Source organism: Phycodurus eques, chromosome 9 (genome assembly GCF_024500275.1).
Source record: "Phycodurus eques isolate BA_2022a chromosome 9, UOR_Pequ_1.1, whole genome shotgun sequence".
Lineage (NCBI taxonomy): Eukaryota > Metazoa > Chordata > Actinopteri > Syngnathiformes > Syngnathidae > Phycodurus > Phycodurus eques.
In genome coordinates, this window is record NC_084533.1 from 27680593 (window position 1) to 27704475 (window position 23883).

General features: G+C 45.6%; 1 protein-coding gene across 4 annotated transcripts in view; it reads right to left on the reverse strand.

Moving 5' to 3' along the window:
- Positions 1-23883, reverse strand: part of xpnpep2 (X-prolyl aminopeptidase (aminopeptidase P) 2, membrane-bound) — an 81150-nt gene that overhangs the window by 6644 nt on the left and 50623 nt on the right. The window contains exons 1-11 of one of the 4 annotated variants that reach the window (XR_009769242.1): positions 5416-5625; positions 4957-5018; positions 3635-3745; positions 3492-3555; positions 3098-3202; positions 2150-2236; positions 1892-2035; positions 880-981; positions 716-797; positions 291-495; positions 78-167 (exon numbers count right to left, since the gene is read on the reverse strand). Coding sequence is in view for 3 of the 4 variants with exons in the window: in XM_061686662.1 (XP_061542646.1) it covers positions 78-167; positions 291-495; positions 716-797; positions 880-981; positions 1892-2035; positions 2150-2236; positions 3098-3202; positions 3492-3555; positions 3635-3745; positions 4957-5018; positions 5416-5614 (1251 nt within the window). In the remaining variant the exon portion in view is untranslated. Of the gene's footprint in view, positions 1-77; positions 168-290; positions 496-715; positions 798-879; positions 982-1891; positions 2036-2149; positions 2266-3097; positions 3203-3491; positions 3556-3634; positions 3746-4956; positions 5019-5415; positions 5626-14984; positions 15077-16405; positions 16457-23253; positions 23442-23883 lie in introns of those variants that run through there. The other 3 variants (XM_061686662.1, XM_061686663.1, XM_061686664.1) reach the window with 3 other exon arrangements.

The window sequence follows — 23883 nt, forward strand, 5'->3', positions numbered from 1 at the left end:
ACGTTCGAAATCAAGATTTCACGAGTTGTTGTCTTTTTTTTTTTTTTTTTTTGCCTTCAAGCGTGTGGACGACTCACGTGGGCGTCCCTCAAGATGCGTTGCTCAGTGTCATCTTTCACAGCTTTGGTGGTCAACACGGGAGAATAGGAGGTGGCCGTGAGTTTGTCCTACGGGATGCGAGTCAGTAGAAAAGGCATTTAGACAAATGGATCTGGTTCATTTCATATCACGGCTTTTGCACACGGAGCACACGCAAATCGGCGCTTCGAGATGCAGCGCCAATGACACACCTGGGATTTGATGACCTCGTAAAGAGCGTAGTTGGTGTACTCGGTGCCGATCCACACTTTGGCCCCCGGCCGGCCGTTCACGTACGCCTCGAGGCCGACCGCGACGGCGTCGTAGCTTTGCAGCCGCACGCACAGCGGGCCGCCGCACGACGCGTTCAGGTACGCCCTCAGCTCCTCCGTCACTCTTTCCGTGTGCACAAACAGCCTGACGGACGCCAACGCTTTTCAATGTTTCAGGCGTGAATCCATTCTCAGGCGAGCGTGTGTGTGTTTCAGCGGTGGGGGAGCCTTTCAGTAGTGTATGTAAGCGAAGCTATTTGTGTATTTCGTAGTGCGTGTGAGTGAATATTTGAACGGTCGTGTGTACGAGAGCATTTCAGTCAAATGTGGAAGCGGTAATCATCGCAATCAAGGGAAAAACGTACCAGATCTTGTCCACGGTCAGCAGCGTGTACGAGTAGAAGAAAGGGTTGTACGGGATGTCGTTGCCGCGCATATTAAACAGCCCTTGAAAACGACAAACGCGTTACCGCGTACAGCTCGGCGGTCCAAGCGTGACGAACGTGCTGTGCCTAATAAAGCGACTTACAGGCCGTTTCATCGAGCGCCGAGAGCAGTAGCGCGGTGGGCTCGTACGGATTGGCCTTCATCTGATTCCGGATTTGCTCCACTTTCATCTGCCACGACCTTTCTGCGGACATCGTCATCTTACATGAGTCAAAATAGTTTTGCAATGTGTGTATAACCACTGTTAATAGAAATAATGCGCTCTTCCTAAAACAACTTCACATCCCACAAGTTGGTGCCAATGTAGTTTGGTAATCGGTCCAAGGGAACACTTGGACACACACACACATCTGAAGCTCACCATCTCTACAAACTAGAATATTAACGTCGAAAGAAAGCAAGAAAATGATTTTGAATGAAAACATCAGGCAGCGATTTGTTCGTTTGGGTGTGTTTGACGAATCTATATAATTTTCTGCTCTATCCTCATTGATTGAGCTGCACACCCGCATGCTGAAGTGATACAGCTCGACTGACGAGCGAGCTTTGTGTGCCGGGGGAGGAGCTGAGATTAGCCTGGGCTGTTAGCGGAAGAGGCGTGATAGTCTTTGCAACAAATTGAAATGAAATGAAATCAACACTAAGCCAATTATTTTTAAGACGATATGAAATGATACTTAAAGTGTTTGGAGTTGTGGATACTGTACTGCATATATTAGAAAAGCGCCCCCCCCCCCGCCCTTAATGCCACCGTTTTGGGCGAGTCTACACAAACACCTGCCGACTAAGTAAAGGTGACCTAAACCAAATAATGCTTCTTTGAGTTTGTGTGTAAATTTACACACGCGTTAATCAGCCAGCGATGACGTCTCGTACGTGGCAAGTGTGTCCTTATCCAGATCTGCTGTCAAATGCATGCACGAACACTCGATTTATGATCTTTCCGTTTGTTCCCTTTGCCTCGTGTGCGCGCGACCTTAAAGGCTAATCAGGCTGACGGACGCCGGGACAACTTCCTTCCCAAATTCGCATTCAATCTGTCCGCCGTAAAACCATCGGCAGGTTCATTGCTGGCGTTCAGATAAAGGACGCACGTATGACTCTGTCCGGCAGGCGGATGAGGCCGTCGGGCCGGACGGGCGGTCTCTCTTTCCACACTTGGTCCACCAGGTTGCCAGGCATCGACTCGAGGCTCCGATTGCTGGACTCCAGACTCATTCCGTAGTCTTCCTGCGTCTCTAAAAGAGGAAACGGCAGACGACGAGGCACTCTTCAGTTCGATCGATCACGAGGGAGCCGCCCGTCCCGCGGACGGTCGGCGAGGACCGACGGGCGCGGCGATGGAGACTCACTGAGGGAGAAGAGGAACGGATCGAAGCCGATGCGGCCGCCGCGCGGGACCTCCGAGATGAGCCACTCCGCCACGCTGCTGACCGACGCTGCGGAACCACGCACGCACGACGCCCGCCTTCATTACACATCCGAAAAGCAATCCATCGTTAACGTTCAATTTCAACAGTCAAGAGCGCAATGAGGCTCCGTACAACGGGAAACGATTCGTAGAAGCTTCACTGCAAACAAACGACAGCGCAACCCCGCACATTCCCCATTCGCCCCATATCGCGGCATTTCGGTGCCAAGGAACTGTGTTGACGTGCGGGGAGGCGCTTCGTTCGACGAGGCCAGAGCCCTGTCGAATAGAAAAGGTAGTGCCTTGCCGCCATCTTGTGGCATCCATAAGCAATTAAAAGGGGGCCGGCCTCAATTGCTCGGACACGGCAACTGTCCCGACGATGCGCCGGCGATCGACAATCGCGCTTTGTAGATGAGTAAATAACAATTGATCGCTGCAGGTTTGAGGCAAAATTGTTTTGACAACAAACACGCAGTTCGCATCGTAGTGGGTCATACTGCCGATTCACGGATCACATGGCAAAAATTGACTTCTGATCGGTTTGGCAAAAAAGGAACATTCCACCCCTGCGAAACCAAATTCAATCCCATTCGGATTCGGCCTGTTAACTCCGATTGACGTGTTTATATGGAGCACGTTCTTTTGGTTTGGGCTTCTAAACCGATTAGAATCAGAATAGCTGGCTTCATGTAAACCCCTCTCCTGACTTCCTTGCAGAAGAAATCAATAAATCCTAAATACAAGTTATTAGCTTAAACCAAGACATTTTACTCAAGTGACAAAAAACGGAGACGTCCGCTTATGCGTTTCTGCCTGTTGTCGTCGGTGGCAGGTCAAAGGTCAAAGGTCCCCCGGCCGGGTAACGTGCAATTGCGTCGGGGCCCACCGTCTCTTTGCAGCTCCCAGTTGCAGTCCATCTGTCTCTCCGCTTGGACCCAGTAGCGGCTGTCCGTCCACAGCGCCGCTTTGCTCGGCGTGACCACGGCTGTGCCTGAAAATTACAGATGCCAGTGAACGCAACGCGGTGCAGCTACTCTTGGCCAACGTACGCGAAAGGGGACGCAGCAAGTCTGAAGCGAGCCAATCACGTGAGGCAGTTGCCGTCTTTTGTCTCGCTATTCACCATGGAAGGAGAAAGCGAGTTTGCCCGTGAATCCCGAGTAAATCGTCATTTTTGATTTCATTTTTTGAGGGGGAGGAGGATGAAAGCAGCTCGGCCGTGCGACGTTGAGTCACCGGAAGGACAAAGAAAAAGAGGACGAGGAGGAGGAAGACGCTACCTGCGGAGCCTGTGAAGCCCGTCATGAAGGCCACCCTTGCGTCACGTGGGGCGATATACTCACTCTGACACACACAGATCGCGTCAAACATCACGCAAACACAAACAGGAAATGCAATTTATGACGAGCGGCGGCCGCCGTACCAGGTGGGCGTCTGTGCCCGGGATAATGTAGGCGGAGATTTTGGAGGCCAGCATCCGTTCTCGCAAGTGGCGCAGTCGGAGACTGCTGTTCACGGCTGTGCTGGGGAGGTGCTGACGCGCACACATTGACAGCGAAACACAGACTTAATCACACCAGAGATTGCAGATTCGCCACTTCCCGTGGCTCTCGTTGTGATCATTAACGGCCTGCGGCGAGCGAAGCAATCGCCGCACGAGTCACCGGAACAACAATCATCGCATATCTTTCGGAACATTGATGGACTCAAAAAAAAAAAAAAAAAAAAAAAATGGAAGTCATAACTGTTTGCACTTCATGAACATTCAAAATATCTTCGTGAGCTTGTGGAATTGAAGCTTTTGCAACATCTTCACAAAATCACACAATGGCAAAAATAGTTGTTACAAATACATATTGAAGAAAATATTCTAAAAAAATAAACATTTTATAACAGAAATTGGAATTGAATCATCATTCTTAGCTTACATTTTATGGAATTAAAGTACTTGCAATGTGTTTCTCAACTAAAACCCCACCACCAATATTTCTTAAAAACACTTAAGAAAATATGAAAAATATTTGAAAATTGTTTTTTTATTGTTTATTTTTTTGTTAAGCTTTACTTTCAAGGGATTAAAGCAATTGTAAGATGTTGCAAAACCAAAACAAGAAAATATTTCTTAAAAATATTGATTCAAGAAAATTGTAAATATATATATAATTCTGCACATTTATTAGCTTTAGTTTTATGGAATTTCAAGTACCTGCAATATTAACATAACAGCAAAAACATCTTTTCAAAATATTTATTAAAAGCATATTTGAAAAATAAAATAAAACTATCTTTATCTGCTTTATATTTATAGAATTTCAAGATCAAATATATATTTTTTAAAATACTGATTTAAGAAAATATATGCATAAAAATGTAAATATAATTTGATAAATTCAACTGTCGTTCGGACCTTTACTTTTATGGATTTGTATTTATTTGCCACCAGGCATGCATGCGGATCAACCAAAGATCTTGCAACATACATGATGAACAAAGTGAAACAAAAAAGTATTTATTAAAATGATTTATATAAGAATATATATGCATATTTTACTTGCGAATGAAATATAATTAAACTATTTCGCTTCAATGCAAATCTGCATGGCCATCGAAAACAAATTGTGGAGAAATTAAAAAAATTAAAAAAAATTCAAATTCATTAATTATTCATGAAATATGATTGAACATCGTATTTAGAAAATGGAACAAATGAGCATTTTAAATGTCTGGCACGCTGAGCTCACGCACCGGTGGGGACAAAGAACAGTTCCTCTCGGCGGCCTCAAACAAAGCGACGCCGCTGACGCTCCCTGAAATGAGAAGAGAGCGTCTTATCAGCACTTTTTGTTTCGTACCAAGTCGGTTTCGCATCGGACGCCAACGCTGGCACGACTTCAAAGCAGCAGCGAGCCAATAAATCACAACGTCTAATTCCATAAAGAACACATTTTGACGCACGGAAACGCGAGTAGAGAGCAGAGAGCCAATTCGATTTTGCAGGATGAGCTTTCTCTTTCAAGAAAAATGAGCACAATATGAAAAAAAACAAAACAATCAATTTGTTCTGAAGGCAAATTGGACTTTGCAGCTTTAACAACAGCAGTCTTAAAGGTGAGCCAACACAAGCGGAGGAAGAATCCCAGCCATGACGACAAAGAAAAACCTTGGCTTTTGTTCTTTTTCTTCTTCTTCTTCTTTTAAATGTACCTGTCAGGGCCGGCAGAAGCAGAGCCAACACGGAGAACATCTGGCCTCCGAAGCACATCCGCGTACACCGAGCGGGCCTGACTGGAGCAGGTGCGCCGTCGAGTGTGCGCTGAGAAGTGTTACGTTCGCGATCTGGCTTACAACTCTCTCTCTCTCTCTCTCTCTCAACCATCTTCTCTCCTCCTCTTCCTCCTCCCATCTCATCTCAGTTGTCCCCTGACAGCAATCACGGGAACTTTGTGCATTCTTATCTCTCTCTTTTTTTTTTTAATGATCATTATTGCTATCCTAAAATGATAACGTGTGATGCCACTCTCTCGTCTTGTTCAATTCAAAATGTTTAGATACACTTTTATACTTGAAACATATGCGAACGTATGGACTGTTGAATATCTCTTTTCCGAAACTAGTTAAAAGCCTGATTTAAAAAAGCAGAGGCCATTTTGCATTGCTTTTTGACATCAACGTTTGTGTCAGGGTTATCTAACGGCTGTGCTCTTTTTTATTACAGCCTGAGTAGGTGGTATCACATTCCATGACCTTTTATGGACTTGTTTGTTATCAAGATGTGGAACAGTGTCTGGAGGTGTGGCGGCATGTGCATTGGGGAAGGTGCATCAGAAACAGAATCATCTTTATTTTGCCAAATATGTCCAAAAAAAAACCACACGAGGAATTTGTCTCCGGGAGTCGGAGCCGCTCTAGCGCGACGACATACAATCGATTGACAGAGAACACTTTGGAGACGTAAAGACATTGACAAAAACAGTCACTGAGCAATAAAGGGTTGCTAGTTATCTGGTAATGCCGGTCCAATTCTTTTTTTTAATTAATTTTTTTTTTTTTTTTAAACAATTGAGCGAAAGATGCAGAGTCCTCTAGCACATAGAGCAGTTTGAATGACTGATCTCGTAATAGTCCGGCGCAATGAGCGTTGTGCAAAGGGCGCCGAGACTTCGAGGCGTGTATGCGGTTTAAAGTGACGAATAGTGCGATCATCTGGGACAATGTCGATTGTGCAAATGTTGCAGATACTCCTCAGTCAGTGTGCAAATGGGGCAGAGGTTACTATGGCACGCCGCTCCGCTTCCTGTCGATATGCAGACTCGTCACCGTCCTTGATGAGGCCGATGACTGCGGTGTCATCTGCAAACTTCAGGAGTTTGACAGCCGGGTGCGTTGAGGTGCGCTGGTTCGTGTAGAGAGAGAAGAGCAGCGGAGAGAGGACACAATAGGGCAGAGGCATGAATAGGGCATTCACTAAATATAAAAACTAAGATGGAGCTGAATGGTTTAATCGGCATTGTGTCATCTCCTCTAGTAGTGGCTTGGGTGAAAATGATTTTTTTTTTGGACAAACAAACCGTTGTGGATTATAGCTTTAAACGGAATCCTCAAAATCGACTTTACTGTTTTGGAAAAGATCTCTCTATACGAACGTGTGCATTTATGCCACTTCATCGGGAACGCAGTGATGGTGCTTCTTCAGGCAGTTTTGTCGTGTTTTGGAAAATGAAATGCAGCGATGACACTTTAAGAGAGATGCACAACTATGAATCGAACAAGAACGCACGTCCTTGTTATGCGTCCTGCATACAACTCGTTCTGTCATCAGTAGGAAGGACGCGTTGTGTCCCACTTGTTGCGGTTTTGCGGAGGGGGCTTAAGTTGACAAGTCAGGGTACATCAATCATAACAGGAAGGGAACGCAGCTGTGTCCGGCCGGCTTAGCACACCAGCAAGACGAGATGCAGCGCACATTCTTGTCGGAAGAAATCATCCCAGATTCCACAACCCCGACTCCAATGAAGTTGGGGCGTCGTGTTAAACATGAATCAAAACGGAATACAATGATTTGCAAATCATGTTCGGCCTATATTCAATTGAATACACGACAAAGACAAGATATTTCACGTTCAAACTGATCAACTTGATTTCTCGCCTGAGGGATCGAAGGTCACGGACGGGCATTCAACGTCGGTTTTGGGCCTTGCCGCTTACATGCGGGGATTTCTCCAGATTCTCTGAGCCTTTTGATGATATTATGGACCCGGCCTGAGTCCTTCATGCTGATTGGTGCATAAACAGTGGCGGAAAGCCAAGGAAGCACCAAAGGGGCATATCAGGTGCCACTCTGGAAAGCTAACATCAATAATTCATGTTGCATTTTTTTCGGGGGGGCGGGGGGGACCTACGTCATCTGTGCAGCAGTCGCTTACTAGCATGCTTTTGTCAGGCATTACACACTTCAAGATAACAATCATCGCGTTCAAACCTTCAGCGCAGAACATTAACATACGGGACCAAGAGGAGTCTCGATACTAGTCCATAAAAGACTACTTTTGACAATAAATAGTACAGTAGCAGATCCAGAAGGCCGATATATCATTATACAGGCTACAATATTTAACAAGCTTTATAGAATTGTCAACGTATACGCTCCAAATAAAGATGATCCAGCCTTTTTTCACATGCTCTTTTCACACTTGTGAAACTTGTCAGCCACTTCTACAATTATTACGGGAGGTGATTTTAACCTTACGCTAAATCCCCTAATAGAACACTCAAATCTCAAAAATAGTAATCAGCCACAATGTTCCAACATACTAGAGCAGTATATGGAGGACTTTGGTCTCGTTGACGTATGGAGGCTGAAAAACCGTACAAAAAGAGAATCCACATTTTTCTCGTCAGTTCACCGCTCTTTCTCAAGAATAGATTTCGTTCTTTCAAACAATTCGGCAGCTCAAAGAATGACTCCCAAAATACATCCGATCATCTTCAGCGATCACGCACCGATTTCTCCATCCATCCATCCATCCATTTTCTACCGCTTATCCGGGTCGGGTCGCGGGGTCAGTAGCTTTAGCAGGGACGCCCAGACTTCCCTCTCCCCAGCCACTTCATCCAGCTCTTCCGGGGGGATCACGAGGCATTCCCGGGCCGGCCGAAGGACGTAGTCTCTCCGGCGTGTCCTGGGTCGTCCCCGGGGTCTCCTCCCGGTGCGACGTGCCCGGAACACATCACCGGGGAGGCGTCCGGGAGGCATCCGAATCAGATGCCCCAGCCACCTCATCTGGCTCCTCTCAATGCGGAGGAGCAGCGGCTCTACTCTGAGATCCTCCCCTCACCCTATCTCTAAGGGAGAGCCCGGACACCCTGCGGAGGAAACTCATTTCGGCCGCTTGCGTCCGGGATCTCGTTCTTTCGGTCACGACCCACAGCTCGTGACCATAGGTGAGGGTAGGAACTTCGATCGACCGGTAAATCGAGAGCTTTGCCTTTCGGCTTAGCTCCTTCTTCACCACGACGGACCGATACAAAGTCCGCATCACTGCAGACGCCGCACCGATCCGTCTGTCGATCTCCCGTTCCATTCTTCCCTCACTCGTGAACAAGACCACAAGATACTTGAACTCCTCCACTTGGGGCAGGATCTCATCCCGACCCGGAGAGGGCATGCCACCCTTTTCCGACTGAGGACCATGGTCTCCGATTTGAAGGTGCTGATCCTCATCCCGGCCGCTTCACACTCGGCTGCGAACTGCTCCAGTGAGAGTTGGAGCTCACGGCTCGATGAAGCCAACAGAACCACATCATCAGCAAAAAGCAGAGATGCAATACTGAGGCCACCAAACCGGACCTAGAAATTCTGTCCATAAAAGTTATGAACAGAATCGGCGACAAAGGGCAGCCTTGGCGGAGTCCAACCCTCACCGGGAACGAGTCCGACTTACTGCCGGATATGCGGACCAAACTCTGACTCCGGTCGTACAGGGACCGAACAGCCCGTATCAGGGGGTTCGGTACCCCATACTCCCGAAGCACCCTCCACAGGACTCCCCGAGGGACACGGTCGAACGCCTTCTCCAAGTCCACAAAACACATGTAGACTGGTTGGGCGAACTCCCATGCACCCTCGAGGACCCTTACCGAGGGTGTAGAGCTGGTCCACTGTTCCACGGCCAGGACGAAAACCACACTGCTCCTCCTGAATCTGAGATTCGACTTCCCGACGGACCCTCCTCTCCAGCACCCCTGAATAGACCTTACCAGGGAGGCTGAGCAGTGTGATCCCCCTGTAGTTGGAACACACCCTCCGGTCCCCCTTCTTAAAAAGGGGGACCACCACCCCAGTCTGCCAATCCAGAGGCACTGTCCCCGATGTCCACGCGATGTTGCAGAGGCGTGTCAACCAGGACAGCCCCACAACATCCAGAGCCTTTAGGAACTCCGGGCGAATCTCATCCACCCCCGGGGCCCTGCCACCGAGGAGCTTTTTAACTACCTCGGTGACCTCAAACCCAGAGATAGGAGAGCCCGCCTCAGAGAACCCACACTCTGCTTCCTCATGGGAAGGCGTGTCGGTGGAATTGAGGAGGTCTTCGAAGTATTCTCCCCACCGACTCACAACGTCCCGAGTCGAGGTCAGCAGCGCCCCATCCCCACTATACACAGTGTTGGTGGTGCACTGCTTTCCTCTCCTGAGACGTCGGATGGTGGACCAGAATTTCCTCGAAGCCGTCTGGAAGTCTTTCTCCATGGCCTCACCGAACTCCTCCCATACCCGAGTTTTTGCTTCAGCGACCACCAGAGCTGCATTCCGCTTGGCCACCCGGCACCCATCAGCTGCCTCAGGAGTCCCACAGGCCAAAAAGGCCCAATAGGACTCCTTCTTCAGGTTGACGGCATCCCTCACCGTTGGTGTCCACCAACAGGTTCGGGGATTGCCGCCACGACAGGCAGCGACCACCTTACGGCCACAGCTCCGGTCGGCCGCCTCAGCAATGGAGGCGTGGAACGTGGTCCACTCGGACTCGATGTCCCCAGCCTCCCCCGGAACATGAGCAAAGTTCTGTCGGAGGTGGGAGTTGAAACTCCCAGCAGACCCTCACAATACGTTTGGGCCTGCCACGTCGGACCGGCATCTTCCCCCACCGTCGGAGCCAACTCACCACCAGGTGGTGATCAGTTGACAGCTCCGCCCCTCTCTTCACCCGCGTGTCCAAGACATGCGGCCGCAAGTCCGATGACACGACCACAAAGTCGATCATCGAACTGCGACCTAGGGTGTCCTGGTGCCAAGTGCACATGTGGACACCCTTATGCTTGAACATGGTGTTCGTTATGGACAATCCATGACGAGCACAGAAGTCCAATAACAGAACACCCCTCGGGTTCTGATCGGGGGGGCCGTTCCTCCCAATCACGCCCTTCCAGGTCTCACTGTCATTGCACACGTGAGCATTGAGGTCCCCCAACAGAACAATGGAGTCCCCAGCGGCGGCGCTCTCCAGCACCCCCTCCAAGGACTCCAAAAATGGTGGGTACTCTGAACTGCTGTTTGGTGCATAGGCACAAACAACAGTCAGGACCCGTCCCCCCACCCGAAGGCGGAGGGAGGCTACCCTCTCGTCCACCGGGGTGAACCCCAACGTACAGGTGCCGAGCCGGGGGGCAATAAGTATACCCACACCTGCTCGGCGCCTCTCACCGTGGGCAACTCCAGAGTGGAAGAGAGTCCAACCCCTCTCGAGAGGACTGGTACCAGAGCCCAAGCTGTGTGTGGAGGCGAGTCCGACTATATCTAGTCGGAACTTCTCGACCTCGCACACTAGCTCGGGCTCCTTCCCTGCCAGAGAGGTGACATTCCACGTCCCTAGAGCCAGCTTCTGTAGCCGGGGATCGGATCGCCAAGGTCCCCGCCTTCGGCTACCGCCCAGCTCACACTGCACCCGACCCCTATGGCCCCTCCCACAGGCGGTGAGCCCATGGGAAGGGGGACCCACGTTACCCTTTCGGGCTGTGCCCGGCCGGGCCCCATGGGTGCAGGCCCGGCCACCGGGCGCTCGCCTTCGAGCCCCACCACCAGCCCTGGCTCCAGTGGGGGGCCCCGGTGACCCGCGTCCGGGCAAGGGAAAACGAAGTCCATTGGTTGTCGTCATCATTAGGGGTCTTTGAGCCGTGCTTTGTCTGGTCCCTCGCCTAGGACCTGTTTGTCATGGGTGACCCTGCCAGGGGCACAAAGCCCCAGACAACTTAGCTCCTAGGATCACTGGGACACACAAACCCCTCCACCACGACAAGGTGACGGCTCAAGGAGGGGGCACCGATTTCTCTCCATCTAAAATCAAATTTGGGACCCCCGCCAAAACGTGACGCTATTGAAGGACCCAGATTTTTATTCTTTCGAAGAAAATGCAATTAATCAGATAGATACCCTGAGAAACCAACTTCAAAAGGCAAAACGTCAGTTAGATGTTATCGTATCAAAAAGAACAGATTTTCTACAACAACAGTTAAGAGTCCAATAATAAATCGGGAAACTTCCTTGCGAACCAACTTCGGCGCAATGAAGAAAAATCATTAATTACAGCCATTCAAGATTCAAACGGCAACTGGACACAGTCACCGGTAGAAATAAATGACATTTTTTACAATTTTTATAACAGCTTACACGCATCTTCGAACAACCCAGATAAAAAAGAAATTGAAACTTTTATTCGGGACCTAAACATGCCTCAATTAAATACACAAATTAAAGACAGCCTTGATGTTCCTTTAACCATCACAGAATCACATAACGCATTCAAAAATATGCAACCGGGACGGGCGCCTGGCCCGGACGGAATCCATGTTGAATTCATTCAACATTTTTTGGCCAATGCTAGCGCCTCTATTTTTCAGAACAGTCAATGAGATAAAGGATAAAGGTAGAATTAGTAGTCATATGAACACAGCTTCAATTAAGTTATTACTAAAGCCAGGAAACATTTCCAATAAATGACATCAATTTGCAGAGGCGGAGTTAAGTGATGGCACGGCCGCCCCCCCGCCCCCCCCCCACTGTCGTGTTTTTCGAGGCGGAAAAGTTCGTTATAGTTAGCCGTAGCTGGAATATGTCACTTTTGTGACTGAACACTATGAACTCTGCCTATCATCAAGTCACCTGGCAAATATATGACATCACTTATTTACACCATTAACGATGACCCTAAATCAAATCAGCAGATCAACGATTCCGTCATCTCTCAGTTGACCAATGAACTCGCATCATTGAGGAGGTCTCTTGCGACAAGCTCTTACTTGCGGTCACATGTCTGCTGAGATAATACGCTTTTATTCCATCAAGTGGAATAAAAGCCGCTATAAAGTTTGTTTAGTAAGCATAATCAACGGCTAAAACTGGAAGAGGATGGACATTAAAGTGATTATGCAAGTGTTGACACACAGTTCTCAACTCAAATTTTTTATAGAGCACTTGAAAACAAAGTGTACAGCACTTTCACAAAAAGTGCTGTTCACGATATAAAAATAAAACGTATACAAATAAAATGTGTATGTGGTGTGCAGTTGTGCATTCGCATTAAATTTCATTCAGTGGTTTTGTTTGATTAAGGGAGTGAATGTGTTTTTTGTGGTATTAATAAGACCCTGCTTCTACATCAGAATATGCATTATTCTCATATGGAGTTACTACATAATAATAATAATCATAAATTATTATTATTGTACACAATTAATCATTGTTAATAAAAACGTTATTATTATTATTATTATTATTCACGTTATTTTAGCATTGCTTTTTTACAGTAATACATTTCTGTTCTTCTTATTATTACTACGAATATTACTATTATCATTATAATATTAATTACAATATAAACCTGCATTATTATTAATGAGTACCTATGGTATATCGCAATTATTAGAATTCTTTTATTACAGTAATATAAGTTTTGCAGTATTAATAATGTATTATTTGGTGCTGATGCAGTTATCTGAATTGTGTGTGAAACCTTTAACGACCACAAGGGTGCACTGTTGTCAAAGCCATTCAACCTCCAACAGCCGCTACAAACGTGCTTCAACAACAAGCCAATCAGCTGGACTCTGAGCTGCGTGTGCGTGTGTGCGTGTGTGCGTGTGTGCGTGTGTGTGCGTGCGAAAGAGAGGCAGTGTCACTGTGCAACTGGGTGATGAGGCACAAAGTTAAAGATCAATATTAATAAACGGTAGCCGTGGTAACGGGGTAGAAGAGCGCATGAGTCAGAGCTCAGTCAGAGGGGAAGGCAAGCCAGCGTGGACACTCGAAGATGAAAAAGGAGGCAGAGAAGATATTTTCTTTTCAACTACGAGTGCTCAAGTTGAGAGCCGACCTGACCCCCCATAAGGGGCAAAAGTTCATAAACGTGCACTAAGGGTTAATTAATAGCAGATGGGCCCTGATAACAAGGCTTTCCTAGATAGCGCACGGCTGAGTCAACAGCGAGCGGTCGCTCAACCGCAAACATCGCCGTCAGCTTGCGAGAAACTGACAACCATCGACCGGGTTTAGTAGCTCGTAGCGTTAATGCGTTTCGTGCGCTTTGTGCGACAACACGTGAAATATTGTCACTGCGAATGCAGCTGAATGTTGTGATAGAACTGACAGACGTGGGGGACTCGAGTCACACGACTTGACCGGGGTCAGACATAAGTCGCCGGTTTTAGGACTTAATTGAGTAGCTTGAGCCCGAACGAAACGAGGTCCTGGCATTTTCTCTCTCTCTCATTCCACCAGGGTAGGACAAACGAGGTCCAGCGCGATATTAGGCCGGGGTAGAAGATACAAAACGGACTTGAAAGCGGGAACGCGGCCAACGCGATAGCCGACGACGCAGTCTCGAGTGTGATTGCCGAGGACGAACGAACGGGGGCCGGCGATGATTTGCTTCGATGCTGGCGGCGGCAGTTCGCACGCGCGTGCGGGACGACGGCGGCGCAGATAAGCGACCGAGACCGAGATTACCGGAAGGTCGGGAGCCGTCGGCGGAGATGGACGCCGGACTTCAACCTCACTTAACTGCGGGCGGTGGTTGTCGAGGCCTCGTCTTGCCAACACACGATGCAGACATCTACGAGTCACGTTCTAAAGTGCGCAGACTTCCCAGTCCATAGAAAATACTGTCGACAGAACGTGACTCCTGCGTAATATTATGGTATACCATTTGATACTGCTATTGTTCTCTGTTGTTTTTCTTTTGCGCTGGCTGTTCTCCGTCTGACTGCATTTCCCCCATAAGAGCCATCTCGACACGAATGAAAAACTACTTGACAATGACTTTTAGGAATAAAACCTCCAACGCTACTGCATTTGAATGCTACTCAGTACGGTGCTGCCTGAAAAGTATTTTTCAAGATGGTACTTGCTGTAAAAAGTTTAAGAACTAGTGGTCGAGGGGATTCTTTATAAAACTTTAAGTTTAGCAGGCGAGACCGAACGTCAGCAGAACTGCTCTGATTCGTTTCGTTTCCCCTATAATGTTACACTTGTTAATTAATAGCAGAATTCAAGAGGCCCAATAAAAATGTGTTTTTAAAAACGCATGCATCCTGAAGTGCGTCATAAAAAGCTTTACACTCTTACGCTACCTCTGCTGTCTCCATGGCAACTTGGGGCCAACGATTTGCCGTCGCCACACGAGGCAAAGAAAGGATAGCGAGGTGCGGCAGGTGGAAGTTACACCCAAAAACATAAGGATTAGGAAACAAAGAAATGAAAATGCTTGCATACACCATCACTTTACCTGTGCTGTCTCCTTGGCAACCTGGGGCACATGGCTCACTGCCCTCACACAGCAGATGAAGGACGGGGACGTCTGACAGGAACACAGTCGCACTAAGGAAATTACACCCAATAAACGATCAGAATTAGGAGACACGTTCATAACACCAAAAAGCTTCCAGACGCAACGTTGTCTCCGCGGAAACCTGGGAGTAAAGGGCACGCCGCTACAGAGAATTACTACTCTGTATTAAATATAAAACACATCTCAAATCTATTGACGGCGGGGGTTCCCGTAATTCAACCTCGCCACTGTTGTACGGCCCCATGCACACTAAAACAGATGTGTGCGCATCGTGCATCGGCATGCGTTCACACACTCCGACCCAAATTGCTTCCAATCGGCAGGATTAATGCGGCCGTATCACATTTGACTGTAAAACACCGGCGCGCACGCCTCCCGGGAGCAAACCAGTCCGAGTCTGCAAGCCCTCAATGTCTGCCTCCAATAACTGAATCAGCTCTAGTCCGCTTGAAGAAATTCACAAAACTCTGTAGCATTGTTAACACAAAAACAAAATTTAAAACGCGACAAAGCAAAACCCTTCCGTGGATATAGCAAACTGATGGGCATGATGATGTCATGGCTCACGATGTATTTAGTGTCGAAATATGTGAAACAGTGAGTGAAAAGTCTTGTTTCAACCACAGAAACAAAGTCATCTGAATTCACGTCTCGCCGTCACACTTCTGATACTTCCAGATTTGGATGAGAGTCTCTCTTGGGTTGAAGAACCTGTTCGCTGTCCCAGAGAGGAGTCTTCGGAGTCTATCACACAGCGGTCACCGGTCCTTCACAGCGGGCGGGTCTCAAACCACCTCCTGGCTAACCATCCCGCTTCCGACGCCAATTGTCACAGAACTCTCGATGAGTAACAACCTGGCACGAGTAGGACGCAAGGAACTGCAATTTGCGTTCACCTGCTGGTTTTCTACCACGTTAGCATTAGCGTTGGACCGCGTGGTTCTTCAGTTCCAAGCGGATTACGTCTTGTACATTGACATTTTCAGGCCGATGACATTTGATTGCCTGTGAATATTCTCAATGAGAATTTCTCATTCATCCAGGTCGTTTCATTCTCGGGAAGTTGTTGACGAAGGAAAACACCCAAATAAGGAGCTCGGTAAACAGGAAAGGCGCGTTGCCTTCGGGGACCCGGGACACACCGCGCTGCGCTCACGCCGTGTTGTTTCCGATCGATTAACAAGGCTTCCTCATTGGCGGATATCCACTGTGTGTGTGTGTGTGAATCTGACATTGTGTCAGCTTGTTTGTACGGCGATATCTATAACTGGTATCATTAATTGCGCCGAGGAATTTTCTCCGTTAGAATGTGGGTACGTGTGTGTGTGTGTGTGTCGGAATGCGTTGTGTCCACTGACCTTTACAGCGGTTGCACTCAAAACACACGCACGCTTACACACTCCTGGGACCTGCAAAAGATACGACGGCTTGATTAGTCCAAGAAATTCGAGCATTTCTCAACTTTGTAAATGATAAATAATTTCGGAGTGAAGCCAGATGACGTGAGGGAGAAAAAAAAAAAATAAATCTTAAAAAAAAATCCCCAGAAGCATCTGTCGTCTGCCAGATCAATCATCAGCTATTCTTCTTATCGAAGCAGTAGACATTTCTGCCTTTATATGAAAAAAAATAATGGTTTTAATTGTAACGTGTTCTGTTAATTTGTCATCATAGATAATCGATAAAGTCATAGATGATTGAATACCATAATTTCTCAAGTAGTTTCCATCTCTCTAATAGACGCCCGGCACAATCGGTTCCTTTTTTATTATATGACATCCACGTCATATAATAACAATAATATATTACAGTGGTGCCTTGACTTAAGAGGTTTTTTTTTCATTTCATGACCACACGTATCTCAAATATTGACATGAACGGAAATGCCATTGATCCGTTAAACCCCCCATTATAACGCCAACAACAACAAAAAAATGTTTTTTTTTAAAAAAGAAAACAAAAAATCACTCTACAGTAGTGCACTGCCTAAAAACATTCAGCAATAACATAATTGAGAACAACTTAAAGAATAAATGCTTTGCGCACCACGATTTCATGTATTCATAGTGCGGCTCCTTCTGGTGTGTGCGCCTTGGCCTCCGGGGGCAGCATAACACACGCATACACATGATCAATAATTTCATAACTAAGTGACTTAGTAACTTGGAGTAATAGTTGTTTTTCGCAGAGGATGAGAACGGATGTGAGAATAGTTTTATTGTCTGGGTGATAACGCAACATCGATGCTAGTTTCGCATTGGGTGTTAGCATTAAGCTAGCGGACTTGTCAGACAAAGTTATTTGGCGTTTGGTTAAACACATAAAGTGTCGTTCTCCTTGTTTTTTTCTTTAGTTTTCCAGTACACTTCAACCGAGAGTGGCAATAGACAGCTTGACGCAAACATTTGGCCTCGTTTTGAAAATATTGTTCACTACCTGGCAAACTGCCAAATTATTAGCGAATGTTGCGACGCAATTTTCTCTCTCTTTGGCGCACTTCTTTGCATCGGCAGCCTGACTATCGCTCGGTCTACACGCAAGATTTATACATCCATCTTGGAAAGCCATCCGTTCAACTTTCCTCGAGTGGAACCTCCGTTGCTATCAAAACAAGTGGACTCAGGCCTCTTCAGCCACGGTTCAAGTCCTCCTTGAACTGCGCCGAGCTCGGACAAAAAGTTGCTACTTGTGAGTGTTTGGTTGAATAGACGCCGTCAAGAAGTGAAAAGATCTCAAATGAGGACTCCTCAGTTGGCGTTGATGCACGGACTAGTTTTGGTTCAATTTGTTTTGCGAACATTCAGGAGTTCATAAGGAGTTTGAGAGGGGGGATTAGTGCCTAACTTGACCTCCTGCCCTTTCAAAACAAGCCGGTACTACAGCTCTGAGGGGGGAGGGGGAAAAAAAAAAAAAAAAAGGTAGTCACCTCCGACTCGCAGTGGCAAATTCCTCTTTCCCTCCGACACTTGTAAACCGCTCACCTCATGACAAAAGGAGCAGCGTATGTCACAGGCGACCAGTCGACTCGGGCCATTACAACAGCAAAGTTCAGGCACAGTTTTCATTCTGGTCAAAGTAATGAGTCGCTCTCAAACTTTTTACACCAAGTACCACCTTAAGAAAAATACTGAGCTTTCCAAGTACCACCTACAAGTAACGTCATAGGCCTAAATGGCTTTTAGTATATTTATTATTATTGTAAGCCATTGTAACATTACCGTATGCACGGTTTGGACATTAATACTGCACATGGAAAAAGGAGAGAGAGAAAAAAAAACTGCACCTAAATAATGTTTTCCTTAAAATGTATTGCACACAAGTTAAATAAAAATGGCTAAAATTGCTGAAATCTAAATAAATGTAAAAAAAAAAAAAAAAAAAGAAAGTTCTAAAATATTAAATGCAACGGTATTGTACTTAAAAGTTAAATAAAAATTGCTAAAATTGCTAAAATCTAAATAAATGTAAAAAAAAAAAAAAAAAAAAAAAAAAAAACAGTTCTAAAATATTAAATGCAACGGTATTGTACTTAAAAGTTAAATACACCTAAAATGTAAAATGTGGATTAAAAAAACGTTTAATCCACTGTAACATTATGCACAGTTGGAACATTTTAAGTGATTTTTTTGCGTACCACATGACCCAAATTTCTTTGAGCCAAGGCACATATTAAACAAAAACGTCACTAAAAACATGGATACTGAAATAATGATGATCGTGTCTCAAAATGTTTTATTCCAAATGAAAAAAATATTGACGACAAAAAATGTATCTGTGTTTATCTGTCCGCCTATGCCAGCGACATATCGTGACAGGCAGTTCATTTAAATGCTCCTCCACTAGATGGCAGAGGATCCAATGAGCCTCTTGCCATTCATATTACAGATTCATAATTTTGTGTTCAACCAAACACGACCTCATTTCACATAAAAGTGAGTAATACAGTCACACACCACAATCAAAATGACATGAAAAAGAGTTTGCAACCACAGTTTCACCAGATAAGCTAGCCCACCTGTTAACCTGTCTGCCGAACCCGGCATGTATATTATTAGTAGTATTTTTTATATATATATATATATATATTTTTTTTTTTTCGTCAAACTTTTCAAAAACATTCCCAATTTTGCAAGGTGCTCATGTCAACTGACACTTTTCTAAATTAACAGCAAAATCCTTGATCTAAAGAAAAAAAAAATATATATTACATGCACTTCTAAAAAAGTCACAGTCACAAAGAAGACATTTAAATGCTACGTCATGTCACTTCAAACGGTGGAATAATAACATTTATGGCAAATTTTGCTCATATACTGCAAGAGCTTGAGGTTCCAATTTCAAGACGTCCTTTCGGAGAAAGCGGAGCAGCAAAGCTTGAGACTCTTCCGAAGTCTCGTGGCGTCATCCAGTTAGCGACACTTCCTTTGGACTATTGCTATTTTTGCGGACATTATCTTTTAGACATACCTTTCAGTGCACCCTTATCTACTATTTAAAATGATTTAAGCGGCCCACATCTGCAAAGTGTTGACAAGCCAAGCATAATATTATAAGTAATGCAGAAAAGAAAGAAAGAAAGAAATAGCTTGTCTCCCGATACGTTGAAATGATGCTGGACCGGCATGTAAATGTCCTCATAATTGAACATGACTGATTTGTTGGCTGCATCGAGAAACGTTGCAGAGGTTATCCATATGCATTTCTCATTTTAAGGCATGCCAAAACAATTTCTAGCTGCATTCAAAAAGCCTCAAGCGATTTTTTTTTTTTTTTTTTTTTAACATTCTGCAGATTTACTCACAGAGAACGTTGTTCAGACTTTTCATGGGAACTTTGGTTTTGAATGAGAATTTGTGGGAAATTGCCAGAAGTTTTTGGTAACAAAGGTTGGAGTTAGAAAATCAAGCGAGTTTGCATACATTGAGGTTGGTAGAACTGAAATTGTGCGACCAGATGTTTCATTAACTCATTTCGAAGCTACCCGTTTTCCACGAACCTGCAAGTTTGCATTTTGCTTGAATTCTGTAAATATATGGCTTCTGAAATTGAAAAAAAAAAAAAAAAAAAAAGAGAAGAAAAAAAAGTCCTAAGTGCTTCCAGATGCACTGTATCAGGTGTCTGTAGAACTGTACAGTTTCAAAACTTTGCTCTTTAAAGAGTTGCTGAGTCACACGCTTTGACACATGCTGATAGCATTTGTCGTATAGATCAATATCACTCTAACATATTTAATATTCCACTTTGTTTCCAAGCTAAATGATTACACTATTCGCTATGATTATGGAACTGTTGATGACCTTGTAGTTCCTGACTTTGCCTTTCTGCCAAATCGGCAAATCACGGGCATAATAGGAGATTGATTTGATTTGCCTGCATCTTTCGGACATTCCCAAAGCTGTTGCGGCTTCACACATTCAGATAATTAGATGCACGGCCATGTCAGCGGGCGACAGGCGGAGTACACCCTGAACTGGATGCCAGCCAATCGCAGTGAGTGACTCATTAAGATGTAGTAATAAGAGTCAATTTTCACAGAGGATGCCTGTGAGTATTATGTTGTCTGTCTGCATGTGTTGTTGCACCATTTCTGTTCAAATATCCCACCACATGCTTGTATCTCCAAAAGATAGTGAGTCGGGTCACTCTTAAGTCAAGGTAGCACGTTAATTGCCCATAGAGCCCACAAGCTGGCAGCAAAGCACTTTCTTCTATTAGACAAGGTTATGACCGGACTAAATGAAGCTCCTCATCTCAGTTCAACATAGTTGCTGAGCACCAAGATGCCATCAGATGGCGCCAAAGCAATTTCTTTTATTCAACATGGCTAATGGCCAGCACTCAAAAACAACAAATAGAATAAATTCCCCGACAAAATCCGCGACTAGGAGAATTTGCGAATGCCAAACCGCAAATATGCGAGAACACAGTATTGCTTGTTACAATTGAACTTGTTTGACGAAACAACTTAGGTCAGGGCTGCTGCCGCTTCTAAATGACAACCCATTGGCCCTTGCCCCAACACTCAACACAAAGGGTCTTTCCAGATATTAAGTCTCCAGGTGCTCAGCATGAGCAAAGGGACAGTCGAAAAAGAAAAACAATGGCCACATTCTTGGCCGCCCTGATGGCCGCTCAGATTGTCGGCCGTTTCCTCGACGCGCGCTGCGCAGCCTTCAGGGCCTTCGGCCGCCCGCATCGTTTCCAGGCGGCACATCCGACATCAACACAGAGAATTCGACTGTTTTTTTTGGGTTCTTTTTTTAAACGGCAGGTGTTAGGCGTGTGCAGCGACTGACTTTCCAAGGATGTCAAGCTAACGGAAGACACGCAAATGTCCCCCCCCCCCCACGGCTGCAAACAAAAGCAGTGGAATGCAGGAAGATGACTGTTGGCGCTGCAGATGGAGCAGATACGCTCGTCTGAATAGGAATCACCGCTCAGAGATGGAAGCAACACATCGGAGGGCTTCACCGGGCTTTTTACAGCAAGACCCGCATGATAAATAAATACAACCGCAAGTCACAGGATGAGAAACCCTCGAAAGGATTCGAGGGATTCAAGCAGACAATAATCGAAGCCATCTGCTCGCTACAGCTATTCCAATTGGACAATGAAGTCAAGCAAAACATCAATTAAGTGGGTGAAAAGGGATTCTGGGAAGGACGCGTTTGAACAGAAATCGGTTAAAGCGCCAGAGAACACAGGGCGGTTATCACAGAAGAGAACATATTAGCGTTGCACGGCAGAGAGACAGGAAGTGGGAAACACATTTGAAATATCGCCATGGTGATTGAGGGAAGATGGGCTGAAGAGCTGAAATTGCACATAATTGCCTTGTCGAAGCCTCTGCGACTTCTTGGAAAACCACCATGCTCCATTTAAAAAAAAAAAAAAAAGCAGAAGAAGACATTTGAACCAGCAAAACAAACAAGAGTGTATAAAATAAATTCTCTCTATTCATTGTTCCCCAACCTTTATTAAGCCAAGGCACTAGTGACGTTCGATACGACGGAGTTCCTTTCTGATCTGACAGAGCGGAAGGAAAAGTACTACCAAGTACAACCACGTATCATTTAGACAAGATGTCAATAGTTTATCTACTTTCCACGTGTTCCGTTTAATTATCCACCCGTGCATTGTCTGCAATTCCCGAAGTATTCAAAGTATCAATAATTTGATTTGTGAATCCATCGAAGAGCATAGCAATTTGGTATCTGAGGTATCGATATTTTAGTATCGCGTCGCACATCACTACAAGGCACATATTTACAATTCAAAACGTCTTGCACGTACACCGACAAACAAAAATGTCACACAGTATACATACTGAAATAATTATGATCTCGTCTCAATTGAATTACGCATCCTGAAATCTGGGTTCCTGGTTTTGAATGTAGTTGCGCACAAAGCTGCTCGCAGGAAGCCGTGATGACGCGGTCTGTTGTATGATCGGCAACAGGTGGCTGCACAGGTTCATTGTACCATCTGCCAGCTAGTGGAAGAGCGTTTAATGGGCTCCATATACGTAACACTTCCGCATTTGGCGTACGGCGGCGTGCTAACGTCCAGCGATAGCGAAACAAAGATATTATTATTATTATTATTTATACTTATTAAATAATATTTGTTGGACCAATTGTGTGGTGAAAAAGTGAAATTGGATAATTTCCCATCGCACACCTGACGATCTCGCATTAGTTGTGATTCGCATTGAGCTGGGGGAAACATCATTTTAAATATGCAGGTCCTTCCTCATGGAATAATCTTCAGCAGCAGCTAAAACTGAAGGATCTGGTCTCGTTGAACACTTTTAAAGGACTTTTAAGCAGCTCGGAGGCCGAAACATCAGGCTGTTGACTCTTCACTTCATTTGGTTTGAAAGTGTTTGGACACTCTTGTAAAAGAGATTTTTAATCTTAGTGAGTTTTTGCTAGCTAAATAAAGGTTAAAAAAAAAAAAAAAAAAAAAAAAAAAGTAACATTACCTTAATTATCTTCATTTCCCCTCTTGAAAAGATTTTATTAATGTTTGGAAAAAGGTTTAAAATTATTTATCTTAGACTCATTTTTGTTTGTTTTAATTTGACAAAAAGCTCCGATTTGAACAGGGGTGTGCAGACATTTTATATCCACTGTATATGAGGTGATGACAGCATGGAGCTTTTATGTGTCCTTGCAGGTGGACCCAGTAAATCTAATGTTCTTACTCGTGGACTTGAGAACAAAACAGCAAGCGGGTGTCTGGTCGCCAGGGCCTCAGCTGGCTTGTCAAAATCTCTTCATTGGGGCCTGCTGATGGATGACTCCATTACTGCATGGCGCCGCATGCTGCGTCACCCTCCAGCTGCACGCGACGCCGCCACGTTTCGCCCGCTCCCGCCAGGAAGCGCCGTTGCTGTGTGGAAATGAAAACGTTTCAACACAAACAAACAAAATCCTCAAAACAAAATAAAGGGAGGCATATCTCCTGCAGAAGGACTTCCTGACGATGATAAGCGCTTGACTGCAGCGAGCGGAACGGAGATGAAGTTGACAGCGAGGGTGACAAGCGCACTTCCTGAAAGAGGCCTCGTTGTCTCGAAATGTTCTGCTCAACAGACGTGTGCAGCTCATTAGACATAAAAAAATATTTTGAAAAAAGTTTGTACTCGTCACAATGTCTGTGACAGCGACCCATGGGAGGAAAAAAAAAAAAAAAAAAAAAAGAATGCTGCGTAACGGCACGCACACATTCACTTTATTCTGCAGCAATTGACCGTGGATCCGCACGAGACCGAGACTCAGTCCGAGGTCCGTCATTTGAAGATACCGGAATTAAAGACTTGCACATTCTGATT